Source organism: Ascaphus truei, chromosome 3 (assembly GCF_040206685.1).
Source record: "Ascaphus truei isolate aAscTru1 chromosome 3, aAscTru1.hap1, whole genome shotgun sequence".
Taxonomy (NCBI): domain Eukaryota; kingdom Metazoa; phylum Chordata; class Amphibia; order Anura; family Ascaphidae; genus Ascaphus; species Ascaphus truei.
This window is the reverse complement of record NC_134485.1, coordinates 84,220,085-84,246,585: the sequence shown is the minus strand read 5'-3', so window position 1 is coordinate 84,246,585 and position 26,501 is coordinate 84,220,085. Positions and strand designations below refer to the sequence as shown.

Below are 26,501 nucleotides of genomic sequence, written 5' to 3'. Positions count from 1 at the left end.
TTCACCTCCCTCACCCCCGTTCACCTCCCCTCACCCCTTTTCACCTCCCCTCACTCCACTTCTTCTCCCTTCCACCCCCCTTCACCTCCCCATTTACCTCCCCCCTTCACCTCCCCGCCACCCCCCCCTTCACCTCCCCTCCACCCCCCCCTTCACCTCCCATTCACCCCACCGTCACCTCCCCGCCACCCCCCCCTTCACCTCCCTTCCACCCCCCCCTTCACCTCCCTTCCACCCCCCCCCCTTCACCTCCCTTCCACCCCCCCCCCCTTCACCTCCCTTCCACCCCCCCCCCATTCACCTCCCTTCCACCCCCCCCCCTTCACCTCCCTTCCACCCCCCCCCCCTTCACCTCCCTTCCACCCCCCCCTTCACCTCCCTTCCACCCCCCCCCCCATTCACCTCCCTTCCACCCCCCCCCATTCACCTCCCTTCCACCCCCCCCCTTCACCTCCCTTCCACCCCCCCCCATTCACCTCCCTTCCACCCCCCCCTTCCCACCGCCTCCCCCCCCTCCTTCCCACCGCCTCCCCCCCTCCTTCCCACCGCCTCCCCCCTCCACCGCCTCCCCCCCACCTTCCCACCGCCTCCCCCCCCCTCTCACCGCCTCCCCCCCTCTCACCGCCCCCCCCCCTTCCCCCGCCCCCCCCTTCCCACCGCCTCCCCCCCTTCCCACCGCCTCCCCCCCCTTCCCACCCCCCCCCCTTCCCACCGCCCCCCCCCTTCCCACCACCTCCCCCCTTCCCACCGCCCCCCCCCCTTCCCACCACCTCCCCCCCCCTTCCACCACCTCCCCCCCTTCCCACCACCTCCCCCCTCCTCCCCCTTCCCACCACCTCCCCCCTCCTCCCCCTTCCCACCACCTCCCCCCTCCTCCCCCTTCCACCACCTCACCCCTCCTCCCCCTTCCCAACACCGCCCCCCTCTCCACCACCTCCCCCCTCCCCCCCTTCCCACCACCTCCCCCCTCCCCCCTTTCCCACCACCTCCCCCCTTCCCACCACCTCCCCCCTCCTCCTCCTTCCCACCTCCTCCCCCTTCCCACCTCCTCCCCCTTCCCCCCTTCCACCACCTCACCTCTCCTCCCCCTTCCCACCACCTCACCCCTCCTCCCCCTACCTCACCCCTCCTCCCCCTTCCCACCACCTCCCCCTTCCCACCACCTCCCCCCTCCTCCCCCTTCCCACCACATCCCCCCCTTCTCCCCCTTCCCACCACCTCCCCCCTTCCCACCACCTCCCCCTTTTTATACAACATTGTATTACATTTTCTTCCATCTTTCTTTTCAATATTATTATCCAACCTTTACAACAAACAGTCACCTATTGTTCCACAATTTATAAATAATACTACCTATTACGCATTTACATCTCGGGCAATGCCGGGTCTCTCAGCTAGTATATATATAGTATATATATATATATATACAGTAGCACTCCCTTTTGACACATATATATGGTGTGGTGGGTTTGGGTTCTGAGCTTATAGTGTGAGTGTGTGTGTGTGTGTGTGTGTGTGTGTGTGTGTGTGTGTGTGTGTGTGTGTGTGTGTGTGTGTGTGTGTGTGTCTCTTAATAGCTACATAAAACAACAAATACCACAAAGTATACAATTAGTTTTACTCTGGGGCTATGAATGTACAGTATATAATGTTTCTGTTGTGAGCCAGTGTCCTGCTGTGGTCTAATGAGAGGAATCAACAGCAAATAACACCCACTGAGCCGGTGTGTTAACGTACGGTTTACTATACACAAATATATTACCAATCAAATGTGTTTCTGGGTGTGTTGGTATATGCTGATATAAACACACAAAAAGTGGCTTTATATTCCAACCAATTTAAAACACCTGCTTAAGGAAGGATATGAGTAGCTCCATGGCTGATAATTTACATCTCATACATAAAGCTTGGCCCCCTGCAGACACACTTACCAGAACGCCCTCCTACTGTCTCTGTACGTTCTCCCTACCAACCAATTAGATTGTAAGCTCTTCGGAGCAGGGACTCCTTTTCCTAAATGTTACTTTTATGTCTGAAGCACTTCTCCCCTTTATGTGTTATTTATACTATTTATATGATTGTCACGTGTATTACTGCTGTGAAGCGCTATGTACATTAATGGCGCTATATAAATAAAGACATACTGTACATACATTCCCTCTAACCAGCTGATCAGGATCAGTCTCCCAGCTGCTTTCATTAGCTCAGAGTTTCAATCTTTGTAAGAAAGCAGTATAATAGGCCCAGTTGAGTTAATAGGTACAGAGCAGACACAGGTACAGTATCTGTGAAATAGGTACAGTTGTGGGGAGGGGGTGTGTGCACTATAAACTGGGAAGAAAAAGGAATAAAAATAAACAGTGAATGCTTCAGTCTCCTACGATTTGCAGACAATGTTGGTATTTTTACGCTTTGCAGACGATGTTCGTATTTTTGCCTTAAGTCTGGAAGACCTCCAGCAACAAATCGGAGAACTCTCCAAAGCAAGTAGGAAAGGGGCTCCCGGACACTTTGAACCCGAACGGTAGCCATGTTCTCCCGCAAGGTATTCGCACATGCACAATGTGCTGAAAATCAATCTTAATAGCCGTGCATGCGCAGCGTGAGCCGGCCATTGCTAAGCGCCTAACAATGACGCAGCGGCCATCTTAGATAGTCGCGCATGCGCAGAAGACAAACTTGTCACCCCTGAGGGATGCTGACCGGTCTATAAGATCGTCAAAGCTAAAGCATGTGAACGCAATGCAATAATTGTCAAAGCAACGCAGTCCCTCTACAGAAATAGCTGTAATAAAAGAGTGAGTATAGTAACTGAAGACCAGTCCTGATAAACTATTATTCCCATTACTATTAGAAGAGGCCAGTCATTTTAAAGCTCAGACTTTTCATTACAAAATGATATACAACTTTCTATACTACTGTTGGTTCAGCAAGGATTCACAGCTATAGTGTTAGAGTGAGGGACGGCCTTAGGGCAAGGCGGTTGCCTTGGGCCCTGCACTTTTGGGGGCCCCCGCGCTTCCTCCTCCTGTTGGCTCACCCCAATATAGGTAGAGGTGTGTGTGTGTGTGTGTGTGTGCGTAGATAGCTGAGGGAGGTAAGAGGGGGTGGGGGGAGGAGTGTGTGGGCACACAGAAGGGTTTTACCATATGTGGAGGGGCCTTCCTTCTCCAGTGTCGCATTGTCATGGTGACATGGCACGTTGCCATGACAACGCAACATCATGTTCCGCAATGACACTGCAGGAGGAGGGTCCCCGCCGCCAGCATGCCTCCTTGGGCCCCGCTAAAGGTAAGGCTGGCTCTGCCTTGGTAATGCATCTGCCCCATAAATAACTGTCTCCTGGCTAATACTAAAGTAGTAAGCAGAGTGCCCATTCCAAGCATTGGCTAATAATACAGCAAGGATTTAAGTTAAATAAAGTTGGAATGGGTATAGTCTGCACAGTATACCACTAACCTAAATAAAAGAATCGGGTAACAGAAGAAACGGAACTTCTTGGATTAGAGTGGATGTCGCAATAATGTCATCCACGTGACTCGACGCGCAATTACATTTTTTCTTAGGCCAATCATCTTTTTTGTAGCCAGTAACTTTATACTTTTTTGGCACTTTATATAAAAATATTCATCAGAAGTCAGAACTGCATAAAATATTCTACGGGGTATAAAATGATGAAACTAAGACCAGTAATAATCAAAGCACGATAAGGGTTATCTGGTGGTCACTGGCATCTACCAGCACATCAGGCGTGATGTCCACATCCTGCTCTAACTCTGGGTCCGATCTAAATGTTTATAACAGGGGATGTCAACTCCAGTCCTTAAGCACCACCATCAGGTCAGGTTTTCAGGATATCCCTGGTTAAGCACAGATGGCTCAGTCATTTTGACTGAGCCAACTGCGCTGAAGCAGGTATATACAGAAAACCTGACCTGTTGGTGGCCCTTGAGGACGGCAGTTGGTGGCCCTTGTTCTATGACCTCTCTAGGGCTGTGACCTAGGTCACACAATGTATGAGGGGAGATGTGCTGCATTTTTACCCCGCTTTCTTAGGTTATAATGTATTGATTTGTTGTAGTTGTTTAAATTATCAGAATCCTACTGTGAGCTGCTGTTGTTTTCTGTAGATTTGGATTTGATAAAAGTCCTTATTGTGAGGGATAATATATAGGAACAGACTTGTCAGTAACTATTACAGACACTTATACAGTACGAGGGTTTCATTGACCTAACCGAGACCAAGCAGAAACCTTTCGCTCACAGCTCTGCTGTGATGTCACTAGTGATGTCAAGTGACTGACTACAGGTAGATTCAGGTACATTTGCTGTCTCCTTGTTGAGTCTCTGCTATATTTACTTGCTCTAATGTTCAGTACTTTTAAACAGGTTTATATACCGACATACATTTGGTATTGGTTTATTTGTTTTCAGCCCTCATTTGGTTTTTAAAGATGATCAGCGTGCCTCATCATAGGGAAGACAAAAAGAAGATAAAGCACAATAGTGAAGCAAGTTCACAATATAATATGTGCGCAACAGATGGTGAGGTATACACTTACCTTTACGTGCTTGAACGCAGGCACTAGCATGCATCTTTGACTCCTCCACCTCCACGATGTCACAGAAGGATTCAGAAGCCTTTATATTAAAAGTCCAACTTTTATATATAAAAATCAGGGTACACTCACAATGGCAGTGTAAAAGCACACGGAAAGACCAGTTGGAGGCACTTTACATTTTTCTCCGGTTCCCGCGACTCCCACCGCTGATCCAGCCGGCGTTCTGCGTCACTTCCGGTTTCTCGCGCTCTCCCGAAACTGGTCCCCCGGCAACCATACGCGTTTCGAAGGTGTTCCTTCTTCGTCAGGGGTAAGACTTACAGTACAGATCCTTGAGGTACTCCACTTACAACTTTATCCCATCCTGAAAAGGTTCTAATTATGACTACTCTCTGTTGTCTGTCCTCCAACTACTTTTCAATCCAGGTGCAAATATTTTTACCAAGTCCAATTGCCTTTATTTTGTACACTAACCTCGTGTGGCACTGTATCAAAAGCCTTTGCAAAATCCAAGTACACCACATCAAATGCATTATCTTGGTCTAAATTCCTACTTACCTCCTCAAAGAAACTAATAAGGTTAGTTTGGCACGACCTATACTTCATAAATCCATGCTATTACTAATAATTTTGTTATCCATTAGGTACGTGTATTCCTGCATATTATCCCGTATTAAACCTTCAAGTACCTCCCCACTATTGAAGTCAGGCTTACAGGTCTGTAATTCCCCGGTTGTGATCTAGCTCCCTTTTTAAATATAGGCACCACATCTGGTTTACGCCAATCTTGTGGCACTGAGCCTGTGGAAATGGAGTCCTTGAATATTAAATGTAATGGTTTGGCTGTTACTGAACTTAGCTCCCTAATAACTCTTGGATGTATGCCATCAGGGCCAGGTGCCTTATTTACTTTAATTTTATCAAGACATGTATGCACTTCTTCCTCAGTTAACAATTGCTTGTTACTATAGAGGTTGTGGCTTCCTCCTGTGGCACTATTTTTGCAACTGATCCCTCCCTGGTAAATATACAGGCAAATAATTTGTTTAATACCTCTGCTTTTTCCTTATCTCTAACAATGTGCCTGCCCAGCTTACATTGAAAGGGTCCTATATTTTCTTCCTTTTTTTTTTGCTACTAAGGTACTTAAAGAACTTTAATGGGTTGATCTTGTGTTCTATTGCAATTCTTTTTGCTCATTTGATTGCTCTTTTGCAACATTCTTTCTAATACTGATACGATGTCTGACTTTTATGTATCTAAAAGCCTGCCTCTTCCTTTCCATTTCCTTCCCTACCTGTTTATGTAGCCACATTGGTTTAGACTGGTTTCGTTTATACTTATTACCCAAGGGTATACACTGATCAGTGTGCTTATCTAACAATGTTTTAAAGACTGCCCATTTATCTTCCACATATTTCCCTGCAAAAACATCATCCCTATTTATTCCTTGTACTGTAGATTATTCCTCAGTTTATTAAAATCTATCTTTCTTAAATGTAAACTCTTTGTTGAACCCATATATGTTTTTTGTTAATTTATTTCAAATGGGACCGTGTTATGATCACAGTTTTCCAAATGTTCCTGGAGTTGAACATTTGTTATTACTTCTGCAAATCTAGTAATACCCCTCCCCTGGTTGGTTCATCAATAATGTGGGTCATGTAATTGTCTTTTAGCACCCCCAAAAACCTGCTCCTTTCTTAATTTAATGCTAATCTTATTGCTCCAGTCCAACAATTCTCCTCCCGTCTCTGAATGTCTGCCACTACAAAACTAAAATGCTATGCGTTTTAGGCAGGAATTAAAGTTTTGCAATATTTTCTTGAGTAGAATTGGTTTGCATCCATAAATCTGGCAAAAACACATTTGGAAGGAAACATTATCAGGTCTGCTCAGAATAAAGCATCCTTGGGAAGTGCCAGTTAAAGCTGCAGTTCATGCTGCTGGTTTTTAAAATATATATATATTTTTTTCCCCCAGTCAATATGTGCATCAATACAATCTGCACACTCACAAGTGATTAGCCAAACTGCAGATCGATCGCTTGCTCCGGGTTATTTAATTCAGTTCTTGCACAGCATTCTGTGGAATGTAGTCCTGGAATATGATTGACTGGGCAGTTACAATATAGATACAATTGGTGCACTGCCAGAGAGAGGGCGGGGCTCAAGAGCCAGAGCCTATCAGAAGGGGAGGCTGTCACTTTGGAAATGCTTCCTACTGTACATTAGAAACATTAAAAATGTCTTTAAAACATGTTTTTTTAAATGCTACAAGTATTTTCTCATAGTACAGAACTGATTATAATGTAGGATATTGCTTGAACTGCAGCTTTAAACTGACTAAACGTTTAGAAGAGCACATAATACAATCAGTGTTGATAAAAGGGCCAAAACAGCAGCATTTTTGACAACCACGTTTTGGTTTATTACTATGGTGTACCCAGTAGTAAAGTCTCCAGCTGTAAATTTTCCACAGGAAACCACATTTTCTCAAAATGTGGAGATTTTTCATGAACTTTGCAAGTTCGAGTACCTACCCTTAGCAGAACTTGCAAATGTGACACATTAATTTAATTAAAAAATTAGGTTTGCTGGACCACTTTTTTGACCGCTCAACAACATTAAAGTGGCAAAGCCAAGCTTTTTGTGCCATTGTATTTTAGGTGCACCTGAAACTGGAGTATCATGATGGAGGGAGATGGAAAACTGTCACCAGGCTACATTATAGGAACAGTTCTGCCTAGTTACATAGGAAGCAGGGGGTCTCCGGAGCTGAACTGCTTTCATTTTACGGACCCCCTGCGTCCCAAGATACCAAGGAAAGTGCCTCCGGTACAGTATCATTCAGAGGAAACAAAATGGAGGCTTAAATCTCCATCACATGGGTCGACAGGAAGGCGCAACATCATCCGTCGCAGCTTCCTATTGGACTGCATCACTCTGGGTTTTAAACCTCAATAAAGGTACTAGCGGCACCTTCATCGGTCCTCAAAGCCAAAATAAACACGGTTCAGTTCTGGGGATCACATGCTTCCCACCTTGACATAAATAAAAAGGTGGCACCGCTCCTTTAAAGTGGAAATCAATGCTAGAACCATATTAAACTAATTGGAATAAGATTTAAGGATTTATATTTGGATGGCTGATGCATTTTTTTTTATCCCAAATCAATCACCTACGATTTCTTTCTAGGTTTTACAATTAGTTTGTAAACGGGAGCGGAGACTTGGGAATGGGTTCGATTTCATCTGGCTGCTCCCTTGTGTGTTCAACAAGTGCTCACAAGCAATTCTTCTCTTCTCCCTCCCGATCTTTATTGTGTTTCTAAAAAGGCTTTGGTAGACAAAAAACACATGATTGACAAACACTTCCCTATTCAAAGGCCCCAAAGAAAAGAAAATATGCAATTAATGTCCCCCGGTCCAAATAGAAGCAGACAAATCTTTTGCCATCATGGTTAGATTGGCAACCTGAACTAATTAGACTTGCATTCTTTGCAAAAGGTTGCTTTCTGGCCTGCTACATAGGAATGGATGTTTACTATGCAATAAAAATGTTTTGTGTTGATTTCTTGAAGTATTGTATTGTTCTTGCTATTTTGAGTTGATTTTCAAAAAGATTCCCAGGAGGCTGCATTTGTGGAAGAGAAGCATTGACCCGTATGCAGTCTGAAACATCGCAGCCAACTGCAATCCTGCTACAGTAATACAGGCATTCCCCGCATTAACGTACGCAATGGGACCGGAGCATGTATGTAAAGTGAAAATGTACTTAAAGTGAAGCACTATCTTTTTTTCACTTTACAATGCATGTACTGTACTGCAATCATCATATACGTGCATAACTGATGTAAATAACGCATTTGTAACCAAAATAAATAGAGTAGGCTTTATTCAAATAAAATGAATGGGAGCAAGCGAGGAGGTGAGAGGCGCACACGCGGGTCAGTGCTGTATAGCAGCTCTCTCCTTCTCGCAGTCTCTCACGCGCACACATGGTCACGCGCACACATGGTCACGCGCACACATGGTCACGCGCACACATGGTCACTCAGACACACACACACAAGCAAAGATTGCAGCAGAAGATCTTCTCCTCCCCCTCACCGTTGGTCCCTCGTAGCTCCGTAGTACACATCACATGCAAAGTTTCGCAGCAGACAGGAGGGAGGAGGGGGGAGGAAGCAGAGCCAGGAGCTGCAGTGAGTGCAGGCGGAATCACTGGTTTAGCTGCTGATTTATGGAGCGGGAGTGCAGGGGAAACGGAGACAGATGGGAGGTGGGAGGGGGAATGGAGAACAGATGGGAGGGGGAGGGCAGAGGGAACGGGGAGATCGGGCGCACCATAGGGACAGCATGAAGGAGGTTGCGGGATTGTTGAGCTGCGCACACCGCCCCCTGGTGTCCGTACTCGCGAAGCATGCGTACGTACACAGGGGTATGGTGCAACTAAAAATAAATGTACGTACTTGCAAGTGTATGTAAAGCGGGTGTATGTAAAACGGGGTATGCCTGTACATGCAGATTCTCTGTACATAACAATCATTCTGGAGTCTTCCTGTGCATGCGTCTGAAATTTCTACATTAAGGATAACACATGGGTATTGCCTTCCTCTAAGCCAGCAGTGACATTTATTACCTGTACTGGAGGGAGAACGGGACCTGTCCATTGTAACTGGTTGACTGATGCAGGAGGTAGAATTTACTGCAGTTGGAGTTGTAGGTACGGTACACAGTTTCTAGAAACATGTAAAGTACATAAACCAGTACACTAGACATTTTTAGAAAGTTACAGGTTTACCATGACAAAGGGGGGGGGGGGGGGGGGGAAAGGGGGGTAGATGTTGGTCCTTTCTTGCAGGTGATAAAATAACAAAAAGAGGGAGGAGGAGGTAGTGCGATACCTTTGATTGGACCAATAGCTACTTGACATGTTACAAGCTTCCAAACCTCTCCAGGTTCCTATAATTCTGCCACACCCGATGAAGAACCACGAAAGGTTCCAAGCTTGATCTGTCATTTATTTGGTGGTCCAATGAAAAGGTGTCCCCCTACCTATTCCTCCCCTCCATTATTTTACCACGCTAACTGTACAAAGATAATTGCGCCGTTAGCTTTTTCTTCATCCCCATTAAGGATGCGGGATGCAGAAACTGTGGTTGCTTTGTTGTCTTTTCACAGTATAACATTCAGTAACCTTAGGATAGTCTGAAATAAAAAATCTTTGATAGCAATTTCTGGCATTACATATGCCAACAGTGCGCAGAGAATCACGAGTCAATCTTATAACCGTTACATTACTGTGGCGTGTGGCGTGCATGTATGCCGTTTTGGAATTAGGAACATGCTAGGACTAGGTGTTTCTCAACCCGCTCATTGGGTCATGTTTTGGAGATAATCACCTCGTTACACATTCACACAATAAAAGTGCATACTTGTGTGCTTGGTAATTCATTGATTATGCGTAACTTCATCTGTGGCGGAGGTTTACAGACAATGAGAGTAGCAACAGAAGCAGGAACATGCAGCGACGAAGGGGAAGAACCGATTCGATCTGAACAGAGCTGGATCACCATGTGACACAGGGACTCTTTGCATGAGTGAGACCGCACATGTGACCGTAGAGCTGTGCATGTGTGAAATAGCGCACGCAGCCCAATGAGAGACCCTAGAAGTGTTAAAGCAGATTATAAGCAACAGCTGGAGATGTGCCAATTGATCTCTATTTCTTCCTAGAATGTGGCATTGCCACACACATGGTAATCAGTCAAATCATGGGAGTCACAAACAGTATTCAAAGTCTAATACTGTATTTATATAAGCACAGTTTCGCCTATAAATACATCTTATGTCAGTATTTGCTAATCATTCGTAAGATATGTTTAGGCCAATTTTGTACTTCTGAGGCCATCGTACCCACTAAGTGAGAAACTGGACTGGTTGATGCACGACGAACGTGAGGACCCAGGAAGCGAGTGAAGGACTCAAATCGGCGAATCCCTGCACGTGTGCACGCTGAGGAGTTGAGCTTGGAGTAGGGTTGGAGTGCGCCTGAAGTCACTCTCTGCCTTTTACCAGCAGGGAAAGTGTGAGTTGTCCCTTTCCCCCCTGTGTTGTTTGTTATACCAAGTAAAACGTTAATGCATTATATGCATTTGTGTTTCCAAGGTTATCAAGAAGTATTCACCTGAGAGATCCTGTCCCACGGAGCATTTATTTATTCACTGGATTTTATTGCACATAATTGTATGCATTGTACAATAAAAGTATTTACGATACCAATAATCGTGTTGTAAAGTACTCATAAAAACTAAAATTGGGAGCTATGCTTGCATCGCGTTATGAGCGGATTCGCGTTGTAACCAATCGCGTTATAACGGGGTTGAACTGTATTTGCCGCTTTCTATATTAAAAAAAAAAGGTCTTATTCTCGCCGCAGCTCTTTGAAAATATTTCAATTTCTATAGTATGTGTTACCTATACAGCAATTTACAGCAAAGACCTACATGGTGTCAAAACTGCATTTATGAAGAATGCAACGGAATGTATCTCTGATAAATTAGGTATTTTTGTTTTTTTGGCAGCAGTTTTGCAGCATCTACCAGCGGTATCCAACTCCAGTCCCCATGGGCTACCATCAGGTCAGGTTTGTAGGATATCCCTACTTCAGCACAGGTGGTTCATTCAGTAGCTCAGTCAGTGACGGAGCCACCTGTGCTGAAGCAGGGATAACCTGGAAATCTGACCTGTTGGTAGCCCTTCAGAACTGCAGTTGGTTATCCCTGGTCTAGACTGTCTGAAGTCTTCTACAATACTGAATGCTCAGCTTCTGTTTACAATGTAAAATCAGTAGCAGTATGACATTCTATTTTAAAAGGATCCTTCTTTCTAGCACATGTAAGGGAATAATTATTTGATGATATTCTCGCCCTTCTTGTTCCTCTCATGGCAGGCTCCTAAAACTATTTCACTACTTGTAGGAGTTGCTGTGGTAGGGAGAGTCACCCTGGTCTCTTGTGAAACACATTGTAAGCTCTTAAACCAGGAAAGTGGTTTCCTGGTAGAGCTTACAGAACAAAAACCGCATGCAAACATTTAAAACACCCGTGTGTCAAAAGACAGCAGCCACAGTACCAGGGAGAACTTTATTCAGTAAACCGAAGAGCATTCCATATCCATATAAACTTGGAGAGCCACATGGTTTCCAGCACTCCACATTCAATGAAAACAAGAATGATGAAAAAATATATACATGAAAAACTAAATAAACAAATGCAGCTGCGATTTCTCATAAGTGATTTGATTTATATTTAAAAAAAACAACTTGTATGTTTTAATGTATATTCTGAGAGCAAGACACTGGACGCCAGTCCTTAAAAAAGGTGAATAGTGCTATGTCTCCTCTTCAAAAACTTGCAAAGATTGGATGTCTTTTAAGCAAGGAGCAGAATCCCTCCCCCCGACCCCCAAAATTGCCACATTGAATCCTTGTCTTTTTTTGTGACTAGTATCTACCGCTCATTTCTTGAGGATACTAAATTCCCATCATGTGATTTAATGAGAGTCCCTAATAGAGGATTACCATCAAAAGCGGTGTTTGAGGCGCGGTATTACATTTTAGGGTCCACGCCGATTTGTATTTTAAAATTGAACTCCCCCACTATTGAAACCATGAAGATTCAAGGTGCCTGATTCCAGCGTGATGTCTTTGATAGAACCCTGATGAAGATTCCGGAGCGCCAGTCATAGAATGTCTACGGTTGCAACTGTTGTAAGCTGCAATCAAGAAAATCAAGCACTGGCCGTAAAAAAGAAACGTTAATGCAGCTGCCCCTCCTGACGTAAATTGTCTTTTATTTATGCATATTTGTAAATAAGCCTCTATCATTCTATATTGGTTTTGTTATTTTTATCATGTTTCAGCCGGAGATCATTTTGCAACACGGGGGATTTTTTTTTTTTTTTTTACCAGAATTAGACATAGGTTATAACCGCTTTCAAATAAGTCATGTTGTTCCAGTTGATGGTTATTAAATGATTTCTCAGGAGGATGGAGATAACAGATTGGTGAACATATCCCCTTGTTACTCCCAACTAGATTTGTTTTGAGGAACTGGTGCTTTAACAACCTCGCTCCCAGAGAAGAGGGCCATTTATTCTGCCAGCAAAGTGTTTAACTTTCATTTAGACAGATGATGGGTTTCTTTTTCCATGTAAAAGCAGCCTTTGTTGTGTACAGAAACAGGAAAGTGCAGTTTTGCTCTCGAGACACTGGGGAAACACCATGCCCTCGTCTTAACACCCCTACCCATTAGACGGCTCTCACTGGCCACTAGACACAGCCACAGAAACATATCTACACAAAAAAGACAGCTAGTTCACAGGTACAAGGGGTAAAATACCAAGTTCTGCAATGCAGGACATGTGCACCAAGCCTCTTTCAAATGTACCTATTTATAAATATGTACAAATCAATTACAGGCACTTGAAATGTCTTTGGTTGGAACGAACCAACGTTGCAAGGTTGTGTGTACCTCCCTCCCCCTAGGACGACACATTCTCCTGGTGGAGTCAACAGGCAATGACTCCGATCTGCATCGGCTCTTGGTAGAAAGGGAGCAGGCTATGCTTCAGACAGAGCAACCTGCAAATTAAAGACATTTAAATAAGCTTTACACCTTAAAAACCCTCCTCCACATATGTATTGTATATGTATTGTATCCCATTGTGGTCCCAAAGAGAGACAAGATATACAGTATTCTCAATTAATCTTGATTAGCAATACAGGCAGTCCTCGGTTATCCGACACAATGCGTTACTCAAAATGGCGTTGTAAAGCGAAACGTTGTAAAGCGAAACACGTTTTCCCATAGGAACACTGTTTAAATGAAAGGTTCTGTTCCTGAAGGCATTTTTAACACTAAAATACACCAAATATTTTACGCAGGCAAGATATGCAGCACACAAATAAATTATATAGTGTATATACTGTATTACATATGTAATATTATCTCCTGATGAAGTCTCGCTTGAGACGAAACGCGTAGAGATTGCTGTGGAGCCTACTGTCCAGGTTATATATTTTATTTGCACTCATCTACATTATTGCACTCCTGCTGCTTTGCTAGCATTTTGCTACCAGCCATTCAGACATTCAAGTTCCTGTTTACACTGTGAACTCTCCCCGGCTGAAACCTCGCTGACATCATCAAGTTCACGCGAGACTCTATTCAGTGTATGCTCTGTGTAGCACCAGAGAGGGGAAGGCGGCGTCCCTCGTGGCTTTCGGTCCCTGCCAGGACCTGGAGGGGCTATTGTGGCAAGACACACGTGGACATTACACCGAAGTCCTCCTCCTTGGGTTCCTGCATCTGAACGGGCTGAGTTGTACTCAAAAACGCATTTTTTTCAGCTTTGTTTGTGAGTGTGCATTTTTATCCCTTACTCCATAAATTTATTGTTATACAATTTTACGCTATGAGTGCGCCTGTTTTTTCTGTGTTTTATATATATATATATATATATATATATATATATGCTCTTACGACGCTTTGCAACATTGTTTATGTGAATGTGTGTATATATATATACACACATACACAACGTTGCAAAACGTCGTAAGAGCGTTGGATAAGCCATTTTGGCGTTGTAAAAATGAATATAGGTATGCATTGCATAGCGTTGGATAAGCCATTCGTTGTAAAGCGAAGCGTTGTAAAACGAGGACTGCCTGTACTTTTTTTTTTAAGGCAAAGCCTCTCAAGCATACTGCACGGCAATAAAGTGCTATTCTCAAGTAGAATTAGGGTGGATTTTAATTAAATTCAGTCCCATCTTTCACACCTAAAAATTGCCCAATGTGCGTTTCACCTGGATGCAAAGCTTCTTCAAGGGCCCCAGATGAGACTGAATTAATGAGATGAGAATACTGTATATCTTGTCTCTCTTTGTGGGATACATATGTTGGATTAGTTGTATGTACTTTGGCATCACACACACACACACACACTTTATTTATGTATGATTCTTTTTACTGGTATTATGGTGCACCATATAGACACACCCGCCTGTGCATAATCACACATATGCATAATATATTGATGTTCAATTCATTTTCTGGTGCTGTTTTGCAGAGGGTAGTGTGTCACAGAATTAGTCGTTTGCATAGATGAATGGAATATAGAATTTGTTTTTAACCCCCCCCCCCCACTGCTGACATCCCCCAAAAAATTAGACCATAACATATATATATTTTAACCTTTTTGATTTCAAATATATACTTTCAATATTCCAAGTTTTTTTTTTTTTTTTTTTTTTTTTTTTTTAAAACTCTGGAGTGCTTATTGGGGTCTTTTTTGTAAACATTTATCTATACAATTGACTAATCCTAGGATTTTCTCGGATGGAAAACAACTGAAATAATCAAAAAGGATAAAAAATAATAATAACTTTTAAAAAATAAAACACGATATAATGTCTTAATGAGTTGTCTGCATTTTTGCAGTCTGTCAAAACTAGATCCAACGTTTTTATTTCATTTATTTTGATCACTCAAGTGTAAAATAACCGACCATAAAAGTGATTACTGAGATGAAATAAAATAAATCAAAATAAAATGCTATCGTAGGGCTAGCTGGCCCTGTACTGGCTATTCGTTTTGCATTTATTGAAGGTTATGTACCTTTTCAGAGCAGAACTCGGAGTTGGTTTGCCTTAGTTTGCTTGGTCTTCCTTTGATCACCGCGTAGCAGAAGATGGTAATGACCATCACAAACAGGAAGTAACTTGTATCCATCAGGTGCAGGTTTATAAGTGAGCGGTCATCCTGCGTGACAGAGAACATACATAATTAGATGGACACTGCAGCATCTTTAAAGATTACTGCAGATCCTAAACAGACAACTCTGTTGCTCTTGCAGTCTATGATGACTTTTAACAGACCAACATCACTGCACGTTACATTTTTATCACGGTATAAGTCTGTTTCATGTATGCTCTTTAAAAATAATGTCTTTGTAGAACATCCGAAGAGCAAACCTATGAGGTCTAGAAAGCATTATACATCTACTGTATATGGTTTAGCTGCCTTTTATTGGGCGAACAAGAGATTTTGCTAGATTAGATGACGGTGTACTAAGCTTTCAAAATACCACAGATCTGTGTGTAAACAGTGAGTTCACCTGTGAGGTTTTGAAAGCTGTATACACACCATTACATTTCTGAAGAACTGTTGTAGGTTTTGATACCTTCAACCGTTCAAGATCAACATTCCTCCAGGCCCAAAATGGCTACTAAAATAACTAAGAGACTTGAAAGAAAACAAATGCCCAAGCTATTCCAAAAGGGACCCAACAGACCTTGGAGGCAAAGTGTCATAACAACCTTAAAGAAGGTTTGCAGGCATAGATCAGTCAACAATACTTCTGAGAGAGAGATAGGGAATGTCATTATACAGGTTTATAATTGGTAGGCACTCACCTCTGGAATAATCACTGTGAGCTTGGGGTTTAAAGCATGGTACACTTTTCCAATAGCTCCCTTGTAACACCAGAGGGGGTTATAGTCCTGCGCATACTTTGCTCCCGAGTCACGAGCTGTGGTGAAGATTTTGTACCACTGAGTGGCGTTGCTATAGGTCTCAGGAATGCAGCGAGGAGGCTGACTAAAATAAATGACAAAAGTGGTAAATAGAAAAGGTAAATCATGGTTATCTGTCGGTTCAGAATGAAATAACTACTGTGGAATTAATCCCAGTCCACTGGGCTCTTGAGGTCTTCAAAAGGGTGTTAAAGAGCAGCTTACACAGTGACCGGAAACACACCGCTTGCTGCCGTCACGGTCATGCACGTGGTGAATATCACCTGCTCACAGTGCCCATGGAGGATGCAGTCATCGGAGTTCCAGGCAGCAGGCAGAGTGAATGTAATATTAATCTCTTCATGGGCATCTCTGCCTTAAAGGGGAAAACAAAAAAACTATCACATTTTCTCAAACTAGCAATAAAAAGGCACACTAAGAGGGAAATAAAATGATGTTTTTATCTATTCCATAAATGTAGGTATTTACCATTTGATTGTTATTCTAATTTAAATCTCGCTTTTAAGTAACATGTAGATTGTGTGCTCTCCCATAACTGAGAAACTTGTCTTATATCTAATGGAAAAAAAAATAAAATAAATTGCTCCATTTTTAAAGTATTCATAACCATTTAAGATGCAGAACTATTACAAATAGACTAATTTAGGGTTTCAAAAAAGTTTACTACGAAATGTGAAATCAAATCGATTTGTTAGCATAGAGCTACCTTTATGTATGATTCACATGCAGCAATTTACAAAGTAGAATAAAGGCACAATTCGTATTACAGGTTTGTCCTAACGAAGGCAAAGTGAATTGACCATAATGAGACAAAGCATCTTCAATCCAGACCTCCCTGCATTCGAGGTGCTGCATTAATTTATAAGCACTCCAGAGCAGAATTACTTGGGCTCATGTTTCCTTCTATTGAGCAGCAGGGTACACTAGGAGGTACAATACCAAACCATATAGGATACCTGAGAGCCCGATTTGGTGGCCGAAAATTGTAGAGACCAAATGTGTTATGTTGCGGGAGTACCCTCCAAAAGGCTTCAGCGGATCCAAGGTCAGCGTGACCGATACAGAGATATTTATGGTCCCCGAGTCTTCCAGAGTCTGCGGTGTCTGGGTGGACGACCTTGCATGGCCTGTAGTCACTGTGCTCTCAGGAGGAGTGGTGTCATTCAGCAGATGCTTCAAGGTTTCATTCTCCGATATACACAAGTCCAGATCGTTGAACCTCAGGAGGAAGGTGTTCCAGTCCTGGAGAGAAGAGCATGACATATGCCACAAGGGTTGTGGAGTCACTCGTGACTGGCTGTCGAGTGCAGCGTGAACAGGCATATTGCAAAAGGAGATTAACAAGAATAGGTGGTGTTTTTAAAGTCCACCTTTCCATAACATTGGTTACTATTCCATGGTAAAGACTGAGGTATACAAAGCTGTAAAACAGTGACAACAATGCTGGACATAATATATCTTTTGATCCCCTCTGATATACTGTGCAAGTGGCCATGATATAACTAGATACGTTACCATATGCTTGTGAAACACTGGCATGCCTTACACCTTTAAGCCTTTACAGCTTTAAACTAGCTGTACTGGTGTAACATGCCAATCTAGCCGACCGTAAAGAGGCAACCCGAGCCCTTTTTTGGTGGGTTTTTTTCTTCAGTTTTTTTTTTTTTTTACATACAGGTTTGAAGCAGGGGGTCTCCTGAGTTGAACCCATTTATTTCAGCTCCGGGGACTCGCTGCTTCTGGAGATAGACCTCTGAAGGGGGTGCCGGTATCTCTTGCAGCTTTCAGCTTCCTTGTCACGTGGGTCAATAGGAAGCCAAACATGACGACGTTACAGCTTTCTATTGGCCCACAGGGCCCGGCAGCTTTGAAATGCAGACATATAGTGAACACCAGAGTGGCTACCGACACCCCCTAAGAAGGTAAGTACCCCCACCATGTCCTGTTCCTCTTTGCACTCTCCTTCCCTATCTGCACCTCTGTGCACAGTACACTCCCTCCTCATGTCTCCTCCTCTGCTTGTTCTCTCGGTTTCCTCCTACTACTGACATTGCTGTCTCTCCCCTCTTTGCACTCCCTCCTGTCCCATGTGCCCACTGCTCTCCATTCTATTCACAGATAGGATGGATGTGCAGCCTCACTGGCTGTCCCTAGGTGAGTGATAAGCCGCTCAGCCTATCACAGAGGGGGAGGGATGTGCAATCTCATTGGCTGTCCCTGGGCAAGTACTCACAGGCCATTCAGTACATCACAGAGGGATGTGCAGACATCCTTAGAGACATATATAGATATACTAGCTGATATAACCGGCGTTGCCCGTGATGTAATGTTGTGGCTCCCCCATCTTCCCTCAACTGCCTTCCCCCCCCTCTTCACAGCTGTTCAGAGCTGCGCCCCCCTCCCCCCACTGTTCACAGCTCTAATTCCTACCCCCCATTCAATGCTTTGTTTCCCCCCTCCACCCTTCGTTCACAGCTCCGTTCCCCCCCCCCCTGTTCACAGCTCCGTGCCCCCCATGTGTTTGGCAGCTGAGCTGACTGAGGGGGGAAGTGTGTGTCAGTCAGTCAGTCAGTGAGCGAGTGTGTCAGTCAGTCAGTGAGCGAGTGTGTCAGTCAGTCAGTGAGCAAGTGTGTCAGTCAGTCAGTGAGCGAGTGTGTCAGTCAGTGAGCGAGTGTGTCAGTCAGTGAGCGAGTGTGTCAGTCAGTGAGCGAGTGTGTCAGTCAGTCAGTGAGCGAGTGTGTCAGTCAGTGAGCGTGTGTCAGTCAGTCAGTATGTATTTATGTGTGGGCTTCCCCCCCTTCTCTCCTGACTCCCATACCCCCACCCCATCTCTCCTGACTACCTCTCCCCCCCTCTCTCCTGAATCTCCCCGCCCCCCGCTGAGTGGCGGTGGCACGCTAGTGTTGGCGGCGAGTGGACAGGTGAGGCGCTGCCGAGAGGGGTGGTGGGGCACAGGCGGCTGCAGTGGTGTTGTCCTCCCCCCCCCCCCCCTCGCATCTGTGTCGGCAGCGGGTGGGGAGGTGAGGCACTGCTGAGAGAGGGTAGGGGGTGGTGGGGCAGAGGCGGGTGTCGTCGTCGGTGGTTCCCCCTCGCGGAGCTGTGTCGGCGGCGACACTACCCGCATGCTGCTGCTGGCCGGGGCTCGGGTGAGCCTGGTGGATTCCCTGGGGGTGGTGAGCTGGGGGGGTGGAGCCGGCGGGGAGGTGAGCTGGGTGATGAGGAGTGTGAGTGTGTGTGTGTGTGTGTGTCAGTTGGGTGAGGCCGAGGGGGAAGGTGAGCTGCGGGTGAGGAGAAGAAGAGAGTGGCAGTTGGGTGACGTCATAGAGCCACCAATCTGATTGGCCAGAGGCTGAGGACCAATCAGATTCACCACATCAAGCACCAACCTCACAAATTTCAATTTTATATATTAAGATATCTCGGTGACAGGTGGCAGGTATTAACCATTCCGAAATACAGCAAAGTAAACAGTTCATGTACTTTATTTTTAAAGATTAGACACTCCCATGAAAATAATAGGAAAGGGAGAGTCATAATTGTTAAGGTCAGACTTTAATGGGTTTTCCCATTGTTTTTTATTCCGTGTAATTAAGCACAAAAGTACTTTTAAGGATTAGCCCAGTCTAATTTTCAACAAATTCTCTCCACATGACATGGTGCCAACTAAAAGTGTGTGCCTCCAGTTTGTAAGTAAAACACTGAAAATCACATTTCCATTTACTGGGAAATGTATAGTTATTTAAAGATGCAGCCCCACATAGTCTTAAAATGTATAAATATTTTTGGAAGATGCCTTAATAATGTTTCAGAGAGGTCTCCAACCCTGCTTGTCACCATTATCACTTAGGCTGCGTCCCCGCTGGCGCTGACCGCGCTCATGCTTGAGAGCGGTGACATCACCAACTCTCTAAGCATGAGCGCTGGGTGTCCTGCCTATTTCGCAAGCGTGGACGGGGGCGTTGCGGGCAAGTTGAGATGCGCTTGAAAGTCAATTTTTTGTTTAGTAAAAGCGGCAAGCACCGCGCGCTCAGCGCCAGCGGGGACGCAGCCTTGGCATACAGTGCTCCCACTGCAGCCAGGGATTCTGGGTAACGACATGCAAATGAGCACTCACAGTGTGTCACTCTTTGCTTCTTGTCCATTTTAACATGGACTGCTATAAGTTTATGCCTGCCCTATAACACAGCTTTTCAGCACTTCAACCAAGGCTGTGCTGAAGAAGCTGAGTAATACGGCCGGCATAAGCTTGTAGGGGGTCTATGTTAAAATGAATTAGAAGCTAAAAGTGACATTGTTTTGTCATTTGCATGTCATTTCCCAGAATCCCTGGCTGCAGTGGAAGCATTGTATGCTAAGAGATAATGGGGAAAAGCCGGGTTGCAGACCTGAGACATGTGAATGTGCTCACAAGTGACTTTTTTATTTGCTGTACGGTGGAGGGTTTGTTACTTTTTTTTACCATATGTTATTAATAATGCAAATAAACACTTTCAAAATGGTTTAACACTTATAGTATACATGTCATATAGGCTAAACCAATGAAACCTGGTAACGTTGTTGGGTCACGATCTTATCCTGGTAACGTTGTTGGGACTGCACATTAACCCCATCAGTGCTGAAAAGTCATGCAACGTACTGCTCTGCGATAAAGTCACGCACGTCTATCTGACCTAGTACCACTAAACATGTCAAAAACTAAACTCCTTATTTTCCCACCTTTCAACTCCACCCCATAACCAAAAAGTTCTCAATCACTGCAAAAATAGAAAGGCCCAACACAAGCTCCTCCCAAAGTAGAATCTTGTCAAACAACCGTGAGAATATAAAGGTAAAATAATTCACTCACAAACAAGTGCTCGATAAAATACTTCTGCTCGGTTCTCCACTCCAGCTGTTCCCATTTTGCTGGTCAACGTTCTTGCTGCTCCCTAGTGCCACAACTGTTGCTCGCCGGTTCCCCATAGCACCTATGCTTGCTACCAGGTGCTGGGGTTGCTTTGAATGCGGTGTGCTGGTCACGGTGGTTAGACGTCACGTCGGAGGGACTGGATGGTGGACCCCATCGTTCAACATGTTTTTCAAGACCTAGCAAGCTTCTTCAGGAGTCCACCATCCAGTCTCTTTCATACCTCAGATTCAATCAAAGTCTTAAATCATTCTCTTATAATGTTCTGTCTTAACCAGTTTAATCTCTTAACTGGCTTGTGTCCCCACTCCAATCCATACTAAATGCTTCTGCCAGACTCTTACCTCACTGACCTCTTACCCTATGCCAGTCCTACATGTAAGTTCTACACTGGCTCCTAATAACACACAGGATTAAGTTAAACATTCTAGTCCTCACATTTAGGGCTCTCCACAGCACAGCCCTGTCTCCAATCTCACATCAAAGTACACTCCTATACGCACTGTCCGATTTGCATATGAACGAAGCCTCTCCTCCACCCTCATAAGTATCTCCCATTTCGACTTCTCGAATAGCCCATATTCTGTGTAATTACCTGTCCTTTCCATCAGACTAGCCACCTCCCCGCCACGCATCTCCCTAAAAACACACTTTAAGGCTGCCTACCTAACATCCTTTTTCTTTCTACTTTTACGCCATCAGTTACCTGTGATCGAATTTACTATACTTTTATCTGGTTAACCCACAACACCTTATGTATGTACCTTTACATTAAATGTCAAGTGTATTGTATTATATTGTTATGTTTCTATGTGCCTGCACCTTGTACTGTGCTGTGAGATGTTGGCGCCACAGAAAGATGCGATTGCATATTTACAAAGTTCCCAAATACTCCTTTTGTATAAAAATAAAAAAATCTGTTTCATAGACCATCGAATAAAATGTAATCTGCAAACCAGTCTTTCCAAAGTATGTTTTTTTTTGGTGGGCAATCATCAGAAATTGACCTGTAAGGCATAATACAGAAGGGGTGGAGGGGGGCGGTGGAGGGACCAAAACATGTATTTGCTGATGACTATTTTCTGAAAGTTTCTTCCCCTGTGGTTTCCATTTAAAGTCCCTGACTAGAGGACTAGTTGATTAGAAGCCATGCAACAAAAGAAATATAGACAAGCACCAGGGACAAAATGCTAAAATCTCAAAGACCCGAACTAGTTGGGGCTTAGTGAGGATGGAAAGCTAAATCCAGAAGATAATGAACGAGATAGCACACCTTTATATCAAGTGCTCTCAAACGAATAGCAGACATCTCAGGTCAATTTTATATAGGTTTCCTTAATGACTGTGTTGAACAAATATAATTTTATCATCTTCTGAATGTCTGTCAAATCCAACCCACATCTCAAACCCCATAACCCCTTCCTCAAAATCATGACATGGTTTGGAGGATACCATACCTCAGTCATCTCAGGTGATTTGATCTCCTTGATTTTAAAAAAGTAGCCAATGGTCAGGAAGGCTATTGCCATCCCACTAACACTGATCATAAAGACCACCAGAGGGGGGCGGCTGATGATGTACGACTTCAGGTTCTCCAGGGGGTGTAGGAGGCTCAGCATCATTGTGGTCTAAATACCCTGCAGAGGAAAATGAAAGATTATACCTCTGAGATAAAGCCAGTAGTACTTAAGAGTAGCACTGCACACCTCATCCTAAAACCAAAAGGAACAATATCCTTCCCACCCCCCAAATACATGAAGAGCTTTGATACCTCCGTCTTCTTACCTTTCACCAAATGTAACTTTACTCTCTGACTGGTTATCCAAACTTCTTTATACAGTAAGAGCTATTAAAACCTCTGTTTACCTTCGTTTTCCTATTTTGTTGTTTCTTTTTAAGGCTATTTTTGGTATGCTTTAATTTTCTCAGCTAAAGGTCATGTCAAATTATATAAATATATAGATCTTAGAAAATGTAACACTATATACTGTGGAAGTCTGCATGTCCAATGAGTCATTGCATTAAAAGCTTACAATCTAATTTTGTTACACAAGGAGAGAAGGTGGTCACAAGGAGAGCCGATACGGAGTTTACAAGGTTTATAGCGCTACCTATATTATACCGACAGAAAAAAAAGAATACTGAATTTGTGCCACAATCGCAACGCTTAATAGAACCAATTATAAACTAACTTTCTTTCTGCAGTTACCTGCTATGGGGGGAGGGGCAGGGCTAAGGAAGGTGTTTGGAAAATACGCATGCACTCTCCTGTACAAAATGTTTTTATTGAGCCAGGCTTGGAAAAAACAAGTGGTACATTTTCTCCACGCAAAATATATTAAAAGGTTAAAAAATAAAAAACTAAGGGCCACAGCTCACAGTTGTGATATTTTTATGAAGTCTTGCTTACCAGAGGGGAAATATTTTGTTTCCCTTTAAAATGATATTTTTGTTAGTGTCTCTGCCTGCCACGGCTAAGTTTACCATTCGGAGCCTGCAGATTGAGCCTTGATTGTAGAACTTCTTATTCTACTTTGACACAACTCTGCCTTAGGCCGAGTCCCCGGTAGTCATGGCGGTGCGCGCCACACAGCACAGCCCTCTACGGGGCAGGCCCCAGTGCCTGTGGGCGCGCAAAGCGCTGTGACGAGAACGCTTTCAGGGAAGACAAGAATTTTGTTGTGCCGTGGTCACGTGGCGGCACACATCCAATGGCAGGGCAGATATGTACAGCCATGGTCGCGCCCTCCACGCTCCCCTACAGACCGCCGATTGTGGCTGTAGTCGCTGAACGCACCGCCATGCGCGCGTACAGCCAGGAAGACCGGGACAGTAGCCTTGGATTCGTACACATACTAGGAGGTATTACTCCTATAAATATATTAATAACCTTGCATCTGGTAGTTTTGTTCTTTCAGATACAATGTCACTCTCCACAGCCCGAGACCTGATGATCAAAAAGTGACTGTTTGAGATCCCCTATACCCGCTCTCTTTAACTGGTGCCCTACAGGCCAAATCCTGCCCTTGGGATTTCTTTCTGTCCCTGGTAATTTCATACCAGTTGTTTAAGCATCCAAGTGCAGTGTTTCACAATAAAACTCACTTGTAAGTTAAGGTAAATGTATATGGTACAGATGTTACAAATACAAATCATTTTACGTATCAAACTACAACAACTTTGTGGTTTTTCTACTCCTAAATCTTTTGTGATTCAGTCCCCATAGAATGCAAGTTGAAAAGCTCTGCGTTATATGCTTCCGTAATTTCACAATTAAATTAACACTGCCTGTGCCAGATCCTGGATATCGCTTGGTATATAATCTGAAGTGCTTTCGCAACGCAACAGATCTACACTGAATCACTCTCTTAGTTAGTGGTTTAAAAAAAAAGACCAAAGTACAGCTCAACCCCGTTATAACGCGATCCGTTTCAACGCGAATCTGCTTATAACGCGATGCAAGCGTGGCTCCCAATTTTCGTATTTATGAATACTTTACAACACGATTATTAGTATCTTAAATACTTTATTGTACAATGCATACAATTGTACATTATTTCTAACGCGATCCGCTTATAAAACTCGATGTGATTCTTTGGACCCCAAGCGCAGCGTTATAAGGAGGTTGAGCTGTATGACTACATTTTATTTAAAGAAATTCCAAACTTGTTAAATATTTGGGTACAGCTTTTAATCTCTTTTTGGAAATACGGGCACACTATTTACACTCTAAAAATCGCTCTCTTTTTTTTTTTTTAAAGGTTAGGCGAACTGGAGCTTTGCCAGAGCCGTTAAACAGGTTTTCTGTAGCCAGCTTGTTATACACACACACACACAAAAGAACAATTATGGAGGACAGTTCAGACAGGACATTACTAACACATACTCCTTGAAAAAGCGCTGTGTAAGCGTGAAACGCGTGGTAGGTGAACCCTTTTTGTTCTGTCCCAAGTTTGTCCTTTTTAATTATGTAGTGTAGTTTAATAAATATTTTTTTATTTTTGACAACACCCAGTGAGCTGCGAGTGCGTTTTGTGTTTGCGCTGTCCACCAATCCCCTGCCGTCTCTCAGGACATTATCAACAGTTTACAACCTCAATTCAGAGCTTAGAACATCAATGCCACCAAGGGGGATACAAAGGCTGTTGACCAAGGTATTTCAAGACAAAGCATTTGCACAAAACACAGCTGTGATATTAACTTTTCAGTGACGGAAAACTGACCGTATCACAGTTCACGGCCACCTGATTGCTTTGGTAGGGATCATGTGGTTATGGCCACGCCAACAAAAAATGAGCAAACATAGCCGGGCGCTCTAGTCCCTGTGGTTTTCAGGGAACGTCAAAAACAGTGAAGCGTTTAACAAAAAAAAAAAAGTATCACCCAACAAAATGTAACAGGTCTTGCGCCTCACGGATTTCTGCATTGTCACGAGGAGGAAACTGCATTGGAAAAACTAGCATCTAAATGTTAGAAGCAGTCACCTCAACACTGACAGACATATCAATGCACATTATATCACCCTCATGTCTTAGTCGTCTACAATTCTTCCTTTTTACCATCTCTACACACCTCTTCTGAACAATGCCCTTGACTGTTGCCCTCAGTGCTGAGCTACACAGCTACCATGCTTCAAGGTCAAGTTGCTTGAACATACACTCAGTTACAGAATGCTGGTCATGTTAAGTTCTGATATAGAATACCAAAGGAATGATGCCACAATAAGACTGGGCTAGTACATTTCTCATCAATGCACTGGGAAGCGCTCTTTAATTAGGGGTATTGCCTCTTGTCCAGTTTGTGTTTATTTTTTTTTGTAAAGAAATACAGCAGTTCTTTATATTTACGGCAATACAATTATCTAAGCAAGGGGTGCGCCAACTTCTTGAGCTGCGGCACCCTTCCCGGGAGCCGCAGCGTTCGCACCCCCCCCCTCACCCAATGGTTCGCCCATGTGACGTCACGTGACACCATCATGTTATTTGATGCGCGTCGCCGAAGACCTGGCTGGCAGTAGGTGAGTGGAGAAGAGCGCGGGGCCTCTAACTGCTGCGCCACCTAGAAATTCTCCCGCCCCCAGTTTGCGCACCACTGATCTAAGCTGCCGATCGGTGAAAATCCTTCCTAGGGCACCCAGCATGGCTGTCTACTTCCAAAGAGGAAGTGCTGTGGCTTCCTAAATAGTTGCTAAAGCAACCCAAGGAAGTGTTACGTTAAAAATGGGTCCGTCTGTGTCCCACCCCTTCACGGCTCTGGCCCCCCCCCTCCTGCACAGCTGGGTTCTCTCCCCCCCCCGGGGTTCAGATGTCCGATTCCCCCCCCTTTCATAGCTCTGCCCCCACTTCACAGCTCCGATTTCCCCCCTTCACAGTCACGGGCCGGTTTCCTCCTCCCCCCACTTCAGAGGTCGCCGACGGTGAGGTGAGCGGGA

General features: G+C 44.1%; 1 protein-coding gene across 1 annotated transcript in view; it reads right to left on the bottom strand.

Annotated features, from left to right (window-relative positions):
* Positions 1–12,509: 12,509 nt before the first annotated feature.
* TMEM248 (transmembrane protein 248) overlaps positions 12,510–26,501 on the bottom strand; it is a 29,815-nt gene continuing 15,823 nt past the window's right edge. Inside the window, exons 2-7 of the mRNA XM_075594447.1 lie at positions 22,528–22,707; positions 17,121–17,406; positions 16,369–16,519; positions 16,045–16,228; positions 15,248–15,391; positions 12,510–13,210 (exon numbers count right to left, since the gene is read on the bottom strand). Of these exons, the coding sequence (XP_075450562.1) occupies positions 13,190–13,210; positions 15,248–15,391; positions 16,045–16,228; positions 16,369–16,519; positions 17,121–17,406; positions 22,528–22,692 (951 nt within the window). The 5' untranslated portion in view covers positions 22,693–22,707 and the 3' untranslated portion in view covers positions 12,510–13,189. The remainder of the gene's footprint in view (positions 13,211–15,247; positions 15,392–16,044; positions 16,229–16,368; positions 16,520–17,120; positions 17,407–22,527; positions 22,708–26,501) is intronic.